Below are 15,538 nucleotides of genomic sequence, written 5' to 3'. Positions count from 1 at the left end.
GCAGCCAACATCAAAGACCCCTTCCCACGCATTGCTTATAATCTCTTCCATCAGGGAGAAGATGGAAAAGCTGAGACTCGTGTCCCAACAGGTTCAAGAACAGTTTCTTCCCTGCTGTTATTCGACTCCTGAACCAGCCTCACCAAACTCACGCTGACCTTGCTTTCTGTGCACCTGGAACGTTGCATTCCTCGCCTTGTTCTATCACCCCACAAGTTTTGTATGGAATGACCGGGCTGGAGCTCACGCAAAAAACAAAACTCTTCACTCGACTCAGGCGCAGGGCCACCTCGATTATCCAAACGACACAGGCGGGGACGATTTTGTTTAGATAATCGCATGTGCGGACGATAACAGTTTACCTGAGCATCGGGTCCCCGAGACCTCGCTCAGACAATCCGAAATTTGGATAATTAATGTTCGCATAACTGAGGTTGCCCTGACAGTGACAAATCAAACCAAACCACAGCCTGGGAACCAGCAGCTTCGCAGGTTGAGACAATTCTGTAAAGCATAGCACATTGCGTGGAAGAGTCAAGGGACACACACACACACACACACACACACCTTGTCAACTGGTTTTGACTCGTTTTCACTTACCCAGGGGCATGATGGACAGATACTTTCCTCTGAACTTGCTCGCGATAGCTATCTCTTGCCTTAACGTCCAGCCAAACTTGGAATCGGCGTGATGGGCAGCAGCTGGAGGGTGGTGGCTGACCTGTTGGGAAAACAAAAATTGGGGGGAGGGTCAGAGGACCACACCATTACACACGGAACACCCTCTCCGGATGGTGCTGCCCCCTTTCAGCACCACCTCACATCCCAGTAACGGAGCAGGGATGTCTTGCTGCAACTGTCCGGGGGCTCAGGGAGAACACAGGGGGAGCAGTTTTGGTCTCCATCCCCGAGGAGGGATGCACCAATAATAAAAAAAGCAGAAAGTGCCAGGAAAGCTCAGCAGGTCTGGCAGCAGGTGCAGAGAGAAAACACAGTTCACGTCGAGCGACCCTTCCTCAGAACTGGCAGGAGGAATATTCTTTGCTGTGGAGGGAATGCAGTTGATCCCAGGGACTGACATACAAGGACAGGCCGCAGCACTGAGGATTACAGGTACTCCCTGCGTTTCCCAAGTTCACTTTACGCCACTCCACTTTTATGAAAGACCTACATTAGTACAGGTGCACAATCCTTTCTTCGGACGGGCTGGTTTTCAGAAACCAGAATTTTACAGTAAGTGACAGTTTCCGACGGTGAAATTCTGAAAGACTGACCGGAGGAGCAGACTCATTGAGAAAAACGGGCTTTAAGACAGAATTGAGGCCTGCCAGTGATGAACCACGCCTCTCCCCCCACCACCCACGTCGCATCCGCATGGCACACATTGAGTGGGCATCGACTTGGGTGAACTGCTTGCACACCAAACAACCTTGCTCATGAGGGGGCAAACAAAACTTCACAGAAAAGCTTTCGGACTTTGGAACTTTTTTTGGATTGCAGATAAAGGCTTGTCCACCTGCTCTCGCTAACCAAAAGAAATCTGAAGGGGATATTCGCTTTGACGGAGAAAGGTAACATCTTTCCCGTCTACATTAATGCTTCCTCGCTTTACGCCATTACAAATGGTCTCATAGGAACGCTCTCCTTTCAGATGTGGGGAGCTTAAGGTAAATATCATATTGAACCATAAGGAATTAAGGGATACAGTGAGAGGGTGGGGATGTGGAGCTCAGTTCATGAAAAGATCAGCCATGATCTTATTGTAGGGTAGAGCATGCGTGAAGGGCCAGATGGCCCACTCCTGCTCCTCGTTCTCCTGTTCTGAGATTCAGAAGAATAAGGTAAAAACAATGACTGCAGATGCTGGAGACCAGATTCTGGGTCAGTGGTGCTGGCAGAGCACAGCAGTTCAGGCAGCATCCAACGAGCAGCGAAAGCGACGTTTCGGGCAAAAGCCCTTCATCAGGAATAAAGGCAGTGAGCCTGAAGGGTGGAGAGATAAGCTAGAGGGGGGTGGGGGTGGGGAGAGAGTAGCATAGAGTACAATGGGTGAGTGGGGAGGGGGTGAAGGTGATAGGTCAGGGAGGAGAGGGTGGAGTGGATAGGTGGAAAAGGAGATAGGCAGGTTGGACAAGTCCGGACAAGTCATGGGGAGAGTGCTGAGCTGGAAGTTTGGAACTAGGATGAGGTGGGGGAAGGGGAAATGAGGAAACTGTTGAAGTCCACATTGATGCCCTGGGGTTGAAGTGTTCCGAGGCGGAAGATGAGGCGTTCTTCCTCCAGGTGTCTGGTGGTGAGGGAGCGGCGGTGGAGGCGGCCCAGGACCTCCATGTCCTCGGCAGAGTGGGAGGGGGGAGTTGAAATGTTGGGCCACGGGGAGTAAGGCAGGACTTCACTATGTAAGTAGAATCCAGTTTCTTGTCACCAAGTGTCCTCAAGTACAGGAGGACAGTGAAAAGCGCACAACGACATCAGAGGTGATGCTGCCTGAGGTAGAAAGTACCTCATCACGACTCCGATGGGCTGAAGTAAATAGAGAAAAAGAAGAGGAAAACCTGAAACTTCTACAAGGATACAAACAGGGAAGAGGAAAAAAGTAAAACGTGAAGGTGACCTGCTCGCAGATGGACCTGAATCCTTCATCTTCCAGCCGGTCTAATTCAAAGGTCTCCCCGAGCAAGGGGTTGAAAGGCTTTCCCGTTCGGTAGACGGTGGTGGAGTATGAGGACACAGTGAAGGCAGCCACGTAGCACAGCTGCTCTAAGGCATTCTCGCACTTGGAGGCTCTGTCCAGGAGTTCGTGATACTCCAGGTCCTCCGTCAGTCGCTGCAGCATCGACAGGGGCTCATTGAAGTTCACCTGCGGGAGAGGACACAGAGGGACTAACAACACAGAAACGCCTGAGGGACAGGAAGAGACAGGTCCGGCGCTTATGGTGGACACACTATGGCACACAGCAGGAGGCCCCCAAACGCACGGTGATGCCCCGCTCGGCGCACTTCACCCAGGCGCTAGTTTCAAAAAGGCATGTAGATGGGTCAGGGCGAAGGGCCAGCTTCCGCGCTGCACGTGGCTGTGACCGACTGGGAAGGCAAGGCCACCTGTACAGCACCAATGGCAAGGCCAGCACGGCGATGCGCAGCCCACAGGTACCTCATTCTTGGGCACCCTCCCCACCCCAGAGCAGGGTCCTGAGCTCCACACTCACCGGCATGGGGATTTTGGACAGCTCCTTGCCGATGCAGTTCTTCATGATGCTCCACAGGTTGAGGCTGTAGTTGGGTTTGTCGGGGATGCTGGTCCGCCGACGGCGCTTGGTCGCCGGCTCTTTGCTCACCAGCTCCACCGCGCTGGCGCTGGAGCTGGTGTTGCTGCTGGACATCTGCTCATCGGACAACTGGGCATTAAGGGGGGGGGGGGGGGTGGGGGGGGGGGGGGGGAGAAGAGAGAGAGAGAGGGGGAAAAAGGTGGAGGGAGAGAGAGGGGGAAGAGGGTGGAGGGAGAGAGAGAGGGGGGGGGAGGGTGGAGGGAGAGAGGGGAGGGAGGGTGGAGGGAGAGAGAAGGGGGGAAGAGGGCGGAGGGAGAGAGAAGGGGGGGAAGAGGGCGGAGGGAGAGAGAGAGGGGGAAGAGGGCGGAGGGAGAGAGAGGGGGGGAAGAGGGCGGAGGGAGAGAGAGAGGGGGGAAGAGGGCGGAGGGAGAGAGAGAGGGGGAAGAGGGCGGAGGGAGAGAGAGAGGGGGAAGAGGGCGGAGGGAGAGAGAGAGGGGGAAGAGGGCGGAGGGAGAGAGAGAGGGGGAAGAGGGCGGAGGGCGGAGGGAGAGAGAGAGGGGAAGAGGGCGGGGAGTAAAACAAAACAACACTTTAGAAGGCACATCATTATTTGGCCAAAGCACAGTACAGAGAGAGGCCACTCGAAGTATAAAGCGCTGGACGCTTCTGGGGAGGGGGGGGGTGGGTCATGGTGGGAGAGGGGAGGGGAGGGACACATGTCCCAGGGGAATGGGCGAAAAGGAAACCACAGAGGGAGCGGGGCGGAGGGAGGCACAGGTCGACTGAAGACGGAGAAGCAGGAAACAAATACCTCTCTTATCTACGGCCCTGAGACTCTGTCAGCCTCCGTCTGCTCTGTCTCGCTACGCACTCGGGGCTCTTCCTTCCTTTTTCCTCCTCTTTCTGTGTGTCTCATTCTCTGTCTCTCGCTCTCTCTCTCTGTCTGTACCTCTCTCTTTCACTACCAGCCATCTCTGCTGCTTCCTTCCTCCTTCCCCAGCTCAACTTCCCTTCCTCCAGTGCCTCTCATGATAGCCCAATGTCCGCTTCTCCTCACTGTGGGACAGTCTAAAAAAACAAGAGCAGCAGCCCTGTGCCTGGGCGGGGGACTGAGGCAGGGTGACAGACAGGAGGGGGAAAGGGTGGGGGCGGAGGGGGAAAGAGAAGGGGAACAGAACACATGAAAAGTACAACACTTTTGGGAGGCTGGAAAACGTAACACCAAGTCCAACGTAACACCGAGTCCAATGCCCGGAATCCCGTTTGAGTCACCCCAGGATCACCCACCCACCGGAGAGCTGATAGAATAGGCCATTCGGCCCCTCCATTCACACTGGTTCATCTGGCCTGTCAACTTCATTTGTCCCCTATGACAGGGCCCCTCCGAGATCTTCACTCTGGTACCCAGCGAAGTCAACCTCTTCGTTCCTTTCCCCTCTTCCACGTCCCCCGACACGCACCTAACCCATTCACTCCCAACCAATCAGGCGACAGCGACATCCGCAACTAAACGGAAAGAACTTCTCTCCCAATTCCCAATTGGATTTCTTCGGGATGGTCTTACACCGACAGCCCTTGGCTCTGCCAACTAGCAAGGTCACCTTCTCCACCCCCAAAGGAGGGCATTCAGCCCATCGAGATTGCTCTGCTATTCCCTGAGATTCCAACTGATCTGATAATCCTGAACGGTACTTCCCCACCTCTGCATTTTAACCCTTTCTGCCGTCTCTGATTAAAGATCTATCTACCTCAGCCTTGAATATTCTTCATGACCCCAGCCTCGACAGCCCTTGGGAGAAAGAATTGCACAGCACCATGCAGAAAGTCCTCCTCGCAAACATACATCTCCATGTTCTGAGATTAAGCCCTCTGATCTAAGACACACCCAACAGGGGAACCAAATTCCTTCTATCTCCCCTGTCCACTCCTCTCAGGATCCCCTCTATTTCATTCAGATTGCCTTCCACCTTTCTATATTCCAATGAGTATAGTTCTAATCTCTGCTCTTCAGGTCGTCCCTCTTCATCAGTAATCAGCCTCGCGACCCTTCTGTCTACATTATTTTGTGTTCCCTACATATTCAATCTGCCAAGCCTTTTCCCCCACTCTCAGAACCTGTCGATGGCCCCTCTGCAGACTCTTGTCATCCCTGCAACTTACCTTTCTGACTACGGCCATCTGGAAATACGACCATAGTAGATTTATTTCCGTCACCCACACCATTAACATGCATTACTACAGACTGCGGACCCAGCACCGATCCCTGTGACTATCACTAGTTACACGTTACCACCCTGACAATGTCCCCCTGATCCCAACTGACTTCTATTAGCTAGTTAAGCCTCTGCCCTCGCTAATAAACTACCTCAAACGCCTTAAATCGCTGCACAGCACCTTATCAAACACTTTCTGAAAAGCCAATTATATTACATCCACTGGCTCCTCTTTATCTAACTTTGCTAACTGCACAAACCGGGCTGCAGCAGCTCCATAAAAGGGGACTCACTGTTACCTTCAAGAACAAAGAAAATGTACAGCCCAGGCACAGGCCCTTCGGCCCCTCCAAGCCTGTGCTGATCCAAACCCACTGTCTAAACCTGTTGCCCAATTCCTGAGCATCTGTGTCCCTCTGCTCCCCCACCTCCTCCTGCATCTGCCCAGACCCATCTTAAATGATTCTACCGTACCTGCCTCTCCCACCTCCTGCTGGCAACGTGTTCCAAACACCCCCCACCCTCTGTGTGTGAGGTACTTACCGCGTGTATCCCCCTTCAACTTCCCACCTCTCACCTTGAGAGCGTGACCTCTCGTTATTGAATCCTACACCCTGGGAAAAAGCTGGTCTCTCCCCACCCTGTCTATCCCCTTCATGATTTTGTAAACCTCAATCAGGTCCCCCCCTCAATCTCCTTTTTTCTCATCAAAATAAACCCAACCTACTCAACCTCTCTCCATAGCTAGCACCTTCCATACCAGGCAACACCCTCATAAACCTTCTCTGCACCCTCTCCAAAGAGTCCATATCCCTTTGGTAATGTGGCGACCAGAACTGTACACAATGCGGCCGAACCAATGTCTTGTATAATGTTAACATGACTTGCCAGCTCTGATACACAATACCCCGTCCGATGGAGGCAATCATATCATATGCCTTCCTGACCACTCTATCCACCTGTGCAGCCACCTTCAGGGTACAATGGCACTCCCAGATCCCTCTGCCCATCAACTTTTCCCAAGGCTCTTCCATTCCTTGTATAATTCGCTCCAGAATTAGTCTTGCCGAAATGCATCACCTCACATTTGTCTGGATTGAAATCCATCTGCCACTTTTCCGCCCAACTCTCCAGTCTATCCATATCCTCCAGTATTCTCTGACAGTCCCTTATGCTTTCTGCTTCTCTACTACTTCAAGAGCGATGAGGGATGAGCGATAAATTCTGGCCAGCCGGCGACACCCAAGTCCCATGAGTGAATTTTAAAAATTCCAACACATTTTGTCAGTATTACCCCATTTCGGCATCCTGTCACTGTCCCGTTGTGATCTCCAACAGTCTTCCACGCTATCCACCGACCTTCGTGTCATCGCCAAGCTTACTAACCCACCCTTCCACTACCTCACCCAAGTTATTTATAAAAATCACAAAGAGCGGTGGTCCCAGAACAGATCTCTGCAGAACACCAGTGGTCACCTGAGCTCCAGGCTGAATACTGTCCATCTACGACCACTCTGTGCTCTATGGGCCAGACAACTGTGTACCCAGACAGCCAAATTTCCCTATATCCCGTATCTCCTTCCTTACTGATTGAGACAGTGCTGTACACTACTTCTTAGATACTATAAAAGCATCTGAAGAAAGTCGGTGCAACAGTGGTCATGACCGAACTGGAATATCCCTGCTCGCCAAAACACAAGACACAACGGCATTTGAGAAGACTCAAGGGAATGGCTGCAGGTGCAGGGAGGAGGGGGGAGAGGGAGAGGGAGAAAAGGGGGGTGGAAATTAAATACTTACTTGATCCTCGAAGGCTCCCTCGCTGCTGGCTCCGCTGATGTTGCTCCCCGTCCGCCTGCAATCAAACAGCCCATGTTACCGACAGCAATGTCACGCGGACAGCTCCTTCCTCCCATCTGACGGGCTTTTTAAGCAGAAAAACATGCAATGTTGCCCTCTGCTCGCCAGCCACAGGGGACCTAGAACTCTGGTGGACGCTAGAACTCTGGTGGACGCTCAACAACGTAAAGAAGAAGCGGTGCCGCAAGCAAAAAAGGTTACATTTGGAGAAGTAGTGGGGAGGCCACGGCGGTTTGTCGGGGATCGAGACGGTTAGAGAGAGAGAGAGAGAGAGAGAGAACGAGAAGGAGAAGACTGTATGCAGTGGAGGAAGTCACAGAGGACAGGAAGGGCTGGTCGTGGCTGGAGGAAGTTATTGAGAGGAGAGAAGTTGGTGAGCAGCCGAAGGAAATTACGAGTGTACAAAACACAAGCAGACCATTCGGTCCCTCACAGACCTGTTCTGCCATTCAATCCAATCTCGGCTGAGCCGTGTCCCCCCACATTCCCATCTACCCCCAACACCACTAATTTCCCTTGCCTGACAAGTCAGATTTACCTCAGTCTCAACAGTACTTAATGACATCTCCCCACCAATACTTTTGGAAAGCAGAGCCCCACCACCACTCACCACTCAAAAACAACTCCCATGTGTCTGAACGAGTAATGTTAAAACAGCATCCCTGGTCCTTGACTGTGTTACTGACAAAGGAAATCTTTCTTGCGCCCACCTCGTCAATCATTCCAAATGTTCCAGGCTTCAATCAAAACACACCTTGCTCATGAAAACTTGTGGGAACAATGGCGGCCAGATCTCAAAACCACCCAATACCAATCCCCTGGACCACCTTCAAAGCATTTACTGCCTTTCCTTAGCCAAGGAGACCAATACCGGACCAGCGTTTGACATGTGCTCTCACCAGCGCCCTCTGACACTAAAGCACAATATTACTACTTTAATGTTAAATTCACCTCATAATTAAAGAGAGCATTCTGTAATGATGTGATCACTAAGTTACAGCAAACCAGGCAGAATAACTCACTCCCTCTGCATCGCAATCTTTTGCCATTTAGGGAAAAAAAACACTCCATGTGTTTTTTTTTCAAAAAATGCTTCCTCCCAGGTTACATTCTCTCATGTAAAACTCCAGACCCGTGGGTGGCACGGTGGCACAGTGGTTAGCACTGCTGCCTCACAGCGCCGGAGACCCGGGTTCAATTCCCACCTCAGGCGACTGACTGTGTGGAGTTTGCACATTCTCCCCGTGTCTGCGTGGGTTTCCTCTGGGTGCTCCGGTTTCCTCCCACAGTCCAAAGATGTGCGGGTCAGGTGAATTGGCCATGCTAAATTGCCTGTAGTGTTAGATAAGGAGTAAATGTAGGGGCATGGGTGGGTTGCGCTTCGGCGGGTCGGTGTGGACTTGTTGGGCCGAAGGGCCTATTTCTACACTGAGAGTAATCTAATCTAATCTAATCCCAGGCATCCGTTCTGTCTTGTATCTTTTTTCCCTACCCACATACAAACTGACCTACTCAGCTCGGGATCGTCTGCTACTGTGCCTGGGCTCCCCACATCCAAGGTCACTGACGTAGTTGTGAAATGGTGCAGCCTCAGCTGAGGACTTGGTTGGACTCCAGTTGTTCCTTCATGCCAATCAGAAAGAGACTCTCTGTTTTCTGCCAGCCAGCTGATCTTCTCTTCACGCTAACGTGTTCCCCTCAACACCACTAAACGTTCATTTTCCCCACAGCAGCCTTGGATCTGCCCCTTGATCGAACGTCTTCCGAAAATCCAAACACACCGTACGTCTAGGTTTCGCTTTATCCAACGCATATGCCACTACTTCAAAGCCCTCTTGTTTCTAATCCAGTTGACATGATTACCATTTGGGGAAACCATACCGATTCTAGCCAATTACCTCAAGTTTTTCCAAGTGCACAGCTTTAAGTCTCTTGAATAATCGACTGAAACAGCCTTGCCATACCCAAACATCCATCTCATCTAACCGTTGCCAGGTTTCTGTCCCTCCACCTTCAAGATTTGCTATTTTTGCAGACAAATAGACTCCCTCCTGAACGCAGGGGACTTCAGAAAATCGACACTGACACAACTATTATCAAATCAACAACCTCTTAAGACGCCTCCATTGAAAACCATTCTGGACAGCTCGCGCCATTCTCTGCTAACCGAGAGAGACCCAATTCCAAATCAGCCCCAATTAATCTAGTTACGGAGACAGGGAGGATTCGGAGGACTGGAGGTGGTTACGCAGGTAGGGAGGGTTGAGGATGCTGGAGCGCAATCACAGAGATACACACAAAACCAGATGCAGGAGGAGACCACTTACACAAGATTCAAAAAATGAGCAATGACCTGCAAGGCAGTGGGAGGACTGATGGTCAACGGGGAAACTGGATGGGCAGTTCAGAAAAATAAGCTTGCAGAAGCATGGGGCTCCAGAAAGGAAATGAGAACTGAGCAGACTGCTGTGCAAAGAGGAAATGTGCGCTCAATTAACCGAGAGCACTCAAATCCCACCGATCTGACTCCAATGCTATGGGACACCCTGCAGTTGTGAAAGGCAATGAGGTAAACTGTGACTAATTCTTCTTTTTTTGTTATGGGTGGAACAGGGAGTCTCAGGTTCCTCAGCTGTCAGAGCTGCAACAGGGAGCAGAATGGCCAGCAGAAAACTGACTGAAGGGCACAGTTCCTGGGCAGCCAAAGGCAATGGGGCTAAACAATAACCACCCCCCCTCTTTCAAGGCAGCATCACTGACCTGTGGTACCGCGAATCAGCCTGGACGGTGATAAACTCCGCCACGTCCTCCATTGCGTCAAAGAATTCGTTCTCGTCGTCCTCATCGCTCAGATCCCGACTACTTGTGCTCCCTGAAAACACAAAGGTTGTCACCGGACTAGGAGGACAACAGCATGGAAGGAAGGGCTCAGAGGAGACCAAGGGAGACGCAGACAGACACTCTAAGTTCCGACAGTTTTACTCGCCTTATTTAAGAGGTATTCTTTCTTTTAAGCCAGATCAGAGAAGCTCCACTGGAATGATCCCTGGTGTGGCGGGATTGTCCAGTGACTAAAGACTACACAGGTTGGGACTCTACTCAGAATAAGAGGTAGTCTCACTGAAACATATCTGGACTCGATAGCGTCAATACTGAGGTAGTGCTTCCCCTCAGAGGAGAGTCTGCCACCAAGAAGCACCAGGTTCAGACTGAGATGAGGAGGAATTTCTTCGTTGTCAAGGTGGATTGGCTTTGGAACACCTTGTCACAGAGTGCACCGTGGGGGCAGAGTCCTTGTGTTCATGCCGAAGGCTGGGATATGTAGATTCTTGATCAATCGTGGAAAAATCGAGCGTTACAGGGAAGGGGGATATGAGGATTACTGAATCAGTAGTGATCCTATCAGGCTTGAGTGGCCAAACAGCCTACTCCTGTTCCCAGTTCTTACAGTCGTACGTACGCAGATGCAAAACCAGCCAGCCAACAGCTCGCAAACCAGAAACCTATACCCTTCCTGCTGCTGCTGCTGCTTCTGTGTGTAGCCTAGCACCACACTGGACAGCACAAGTGAGAAACTGCATCCTTCAACTCTGGATTCCCTTCACGAACAGCCCTGCCTCCAACTCCAGATAACTAATTCTGGAAATCCTTCCCCCCCCACCCCCCCCCCCCCCCCCACCCCACACTCCGTAAACGTCGCCATCTTGCTGCCCCACTCGTCCACCCCTGCACTCCGCCATGACACAATGGCATCTCACTCCTTGGTCAGGCGTTTGGTCACGAGACTGAATGTTGCTTTGAGGGTCGCCTGTCCTGGTCGCGCTTGATGCGGCTGTGAGTGTTTAGATGCGATTCCCCTGCAATGTTGCAGAGGGCGGCACGGTGGCACAGTGGTTAGCGCTGCTGCCTCACAGCGCCAGAGACCCAGGTTCAATTCCCGACTCAGGCGACTGACTGTGTGGAGTTTGCACGTTCTCCCCGTGTCTGCGTGGGTTTCCTTCGGGTGCTCCGGTTTCCTCCCACAGTCCAAAGATGTGCGGGTCAGGTGAATTGGCCATGCTAAATTGCCCGTAGTGTTAGGTAAGGGGTAAATGTAGGGGTATGGGTGGGTTGCGCTTCGGCGGGTCGGTGTGGACTTGTTGGGCCTGTTTCCACACTGTAAGTAATCTAATCTAAGGTCCACACCGACCCTCTGAAGAGTAACCCAGCCAAACTCCTTTTCCCTCTGTCTAATGGACCTAAATGCACAAAATTACGCATGGCCAATTCATCTGACCTGCACAACTTTGGATAGTGGGAGGAAACCCACGCACACAAAGGTAGGATGTGCAAACTCCACACAGACAGTCGCCCGAGGTTGGAATCAAACCCAGGACTCTGTTGCTGTGAGACAACAGTGCTACCAACTGAGCCACCGTTCTCTCACCCCCCAGAACCCAGGGATTTGAGATTCAGTCTTCAGCAGTAGCTGCTGTTCTGGGACTTCGAGTGGAAGGTATTTTTCCCCCTTCTCTCGATAACAGCCAAACGCTGGAGGGGGGGGGGTGGCTCTCTTCCCTGGCCTCTCTCTGGCATACATGACAAAATATGCTTTCTGAATTTGCATTTTTACCACGGGTGTATTAATCAGACACAGGAGCAGAAATCAGGCCACTCAGCCCATCGAGTCTGCTTCACCACTCAATGATAGTTAAAGTTTCTCAACCCCCTTCTCCCACCTTCTCCCAGTAAACGTTCATCCCCTTGATATTCAAGAACCTCTCTATCTCAATCTTGTATATACACTCCACAGCCTTCAGTGGCAATAAATTCCATAGATTCGATCAATCTCTGGCTCAAGCTTCTCCTTATCGAAAAGTTCTTCCCTTTACTCAGGCTGTGCCCTTGGGTTCCCGCCTCTCCGACTAACGGAAACATCTTCTCAACATCCAACCTGTCCAGGCCATTCAGTATTCTGTCGGTTCCCATTACAGCCCTCATATCCTGCCAAACCCCGTCACGTACAGACCCAGAGTCCTCAAACGCTCCTCACATGTATAAACCGTGAGTCCTCAAGCATTCCTCATATGAAATGAAATATTACTACACTGGAACAGTTAGCTCATAATAGTCACTGCATCTGCTATTCTGTTAAATTTTTCAATCAAGTTCTTCCTCCTTTTTTGTTCTGTCGAACTATCGTGCGTGAATAAATCGTGATTTGCTTAACATGGTCATTTGACCAGTCATTCCTGAAGAAGAGCTTATGCCCGAAACGTCGTTTCTCCTGCTCCTTGGATGCTGCCTGACCTGCTGAGCTTTTCCAGCAACACATTTTCAGCTCTGATCTCCAGCATCTGCAGTCCTCACCTTCTCCTCCATTTGACCAGTCAAACTATATCTGCAACAGAACACCTCACATTTACCTTACCAAAGAAAGGTTAGGGTCTAGGTTACCTTCTTATAAGGTAAAGGTTGGGGAGGAGGGGGTCTACTCAGGGCATAACAGGCATTTCCATAGATTTGCTGGCCTTATGCATTCATAAGGTGTATGTCACGGGGGGGGTGGGGAATGGTGCTGTCAGTAAGTAGCTGAAAACGTGTTGCTGGTTAAAGCACAGCAGGTTAGGCAGCATCCAAGGAACAGGAAATTCGACGCTTCGGGCCAGAGCATGGTGACATACCGCAGTGCACAGCATTCATGGCCCACATCGCTGCCACCTTGCGGAGGGAATAACTGTTAGAGGCGACGGATGTTGGGGGGTGGTATTGCTGGAACTCTCTCTGGGTGAGACCTGTGCCCAATGCCATCAGGAGACGCTGACTCAGCGGCAGCCCCTTACCTTTGACGGAGCCGACACTGAGCGTGCTGCTGGGCGGCAGGACAGTCGCTCCGCGGAACGCTCGCTCCAGGTTGTTGTGTTGCTTGGCCAGCTGCTCCAGCGTCTCCTCCAGCCGGATCCGCTGCTCCCGCTCGTGCTGCAGGGCTTTCTGCCATTTCTTACTGTGGGTCTGGGCCAGCAGCAGGAAGTCACGGCAAGCCTGACAAACACACACACAATGTAGAGAGGGACACAGGGAGGGTTAGGGAGCAGTCAGAAGTATACACTATTCATCAGCACTGTACCCCCCACCCACACACACACACACACACACACACACAGGTACATTAACATCCATTTCCATACGGCCAGTAACACAGGGCGCTGGGTGGGGTGGGGAAAAGAGGGGTTACTGAGTGAGTGTGAAGGAGCTGGATTAACATCAGTACAGATACAGTCAGTAACACAGGGCGCTGGGGAGGGGAGAGAGGGGTTACTGAGTCACCATGCGAGGGAGCTGGATTAACATCAGTACAGATACAGTCAGCAACACGTGGCTCTGAGGAAGGTTGTCGGGGTGGGGGGGCGGGAAGGGGCTCCTGAGTGACGGTGTAAGAGAGTTGTATTAACATCAGCAGATATACAGGTCACTAACACAGGGTGGAGGAGCGATGGGTTACTAAGTGACAGTGGGAGGGAGCAGGGGGTTTGAGTGACAGTGTGAAGGAGCTAGATTAACATCACTACAGACACAGTCTAACACAGAGTGCTTTGGAGGGAGGTAGAAACCACACTGACAGTGTGAGGTAACAGCAGTAAGACAAATCAGTGAGACAGGAAGTTGTGGGGAGAGGGGTTACTGACTGACAGCGAGAGGTAACAGCAGTAGTGATAGAATCAATAACGTTAGGTGCTTGGCTGGGGGGGGGGGGGGGGGGGGGGGGGGGGGGAGAAGGGCTACTTGAGAGAGGAGGGATTATAGGGTGCCAGAAAGGAATTGCTGGACCACCCTGGTAGAGCCCTTGTGGGTGCTGGGGGGTGGAGGGAGAGAGCGCTGACTCACATTGATCATGGCGTTGGAGGTGATTCGGAAGAGGGTGGCTCGCTCGTTGACTTGTTTGATCTTCTCGGAGCTTTCCGGAGGCAGCCGGAGGTTCTCCAGCTCACTGAGCGAGCGCTGCAAGGCCGTGCCGTGCTTCGCGATGAGGTCGTTGCACGTCGAGAGGTCCTCCACCTTGCTCGTCAGGGTCCTCAGCGTGTTCTGCACTTCGGTCTTGTCCGTCTGAGAAGACTGCTCTTCGTCAGCGGAGTCATCTTCAAAAAACAAGTTGTTGAATTTCATAGCGCGTTCAAGAGATCAACCTCCCGCGCGCCCCCACCTCTCAGCAGCAGAGTTAACGGCTCGCATACCCTCACCCAGCAGAAACACTCATCTCTCACTTTCCCTATTCTCCCCCACTCCACCCCAAACATGGGACAGCCTCCCCACCGTCACAGCACAGGCAGCACAGTGGCTCAGTGGTCAGCAATGCTGCCTCACACCGGGTTCGATCCTACTCTGAGTCAAGTTCACATATTCTCCCCATGTCTCTGTGGGTTGCCACCAACGCCCAGGGATGTGCGGGTTAGGGTGGATTGGCCGTGGTTAATTGTCCCATGGTGCCCAGGGATGTGCAGGTTAGGCTGGATAGGCCGTGCTAAATTGTCCCATAGTACCCAGGGATGTGCAGATTAGGGTGGATTGGCCATGGGGCAGTGTCCCATAGTGCCCAGGGATGTGCAGGTCAGGGTGGATTGGCCATGGGAAATTGTCCCATAGTGCCCAGGGATGTGCAGGTTAGGGTGGATTGACCATGCTAAATTGTCCCATAGTGCCCAGGGATGTGCAGGTGAGGGTGGATTGACCATGCTAAATTGTCCCATAGTGCACAGGGATGTGCAGGTTAGGGTGGTTTGGCCATGGGGCAGTGTCCCATAGTGCCCAGGGATGGGCAGGTTAGGGTGGATTGACCATGCTAAATTGTCCCATAGTGCCCAGGGATGTGCAGGTTAGGGTGGATTGGCCATGCTAAATTGTCCCATGATGCCCAGGGATGTGCAGGTTAGGGTGGATTGGCCATGGGGCAGTGTCCCATAGTGCCCAGGGATGTGCAGGTCAGGGTGGATTGGCCATGGGAAATTGTCCCATAGTGCCCAGGGATGTGCAGGTTAGGGTGGATTGACCATGCTAAATTGTCCCATAGTGCCCAGGGATGTGCAGGTGAGGGTGGATTGACCATGCTAAATTGTCCCATAGTGCTTAGGGATGTGCAGGTTAGGGTGGATTGGCCATGGGAAATTGTCCCATAGTGCCCAGGGATGTGCAGGTTAGGGTGGATTGGCCATGCTAAATTGT

At 52.0% G+C, this 15,538-nt stretch overlaps 1 protein-coding gene across 3 annotated transcripts in view; it reads right to left on the bottom strand.

The window, feature by feature from the left end:
- LOC132834477 (oxysterol-binding protein 1-like) overlaps positions 1-15,538 on the bottom strand; it is a 70,430-nt gene that overhangs the window by 17,020 nt on the left and 37,872 nt on the right. For all 3 annotated transcript variants that reach the window (XM_060853385.1, XM_060853386.1, XM_060853387.1), the window contains exons 3-9: positions 14,207-14,457; positions 13,165-13,363; positions 10,103-10,214; positions 7,283-7,337; positions 3,210-3,398; positions 2,615-2,860; positions 601-721 (exon numbers count right to left, since the gene is read on the bottom strand). In XM_060853385.1, the coding sequence (XP_060709368.1) occupies positions 601-721; positions 2,615-2,860; positions 3,210-3,398; positions 7,283-7,337; positions 10,103-10,214; positions 13,165-13,363; positions 14,207-14,457 (1,173 nt within the window). The remainder of the gene's footprint in view (positions 1-600; positions 722-2,614; positions 2,861-3,209; positions 3,399-7,282; positions 7,338-10,102; positions 10,215-13,164; positions 13,364-14,206; positions 14,458-15,538) is intronic.

Source organism: Hemiscyllium ocellatum, chromosome 40 (assembly GCF_020745735.1).
Source record: "Hemiscyllium ocellatum isolate sHemOce1 chromosome 40, sHemOce1.pat.X.cur, whole genome shotgun sequence".
Taxonomy (NCBI): Eukaryota; Metazoa; Chordata; class Chondrichthyes; order Orectolobiformes; family Hemiscylliidae; genus Hemiscyllium; species Hemiscyllium ocellatum.
Note: the sequence above shows the minus strand (reverse complement) of the source record. Positions and strands in the feature narration are given on the sequence as shown.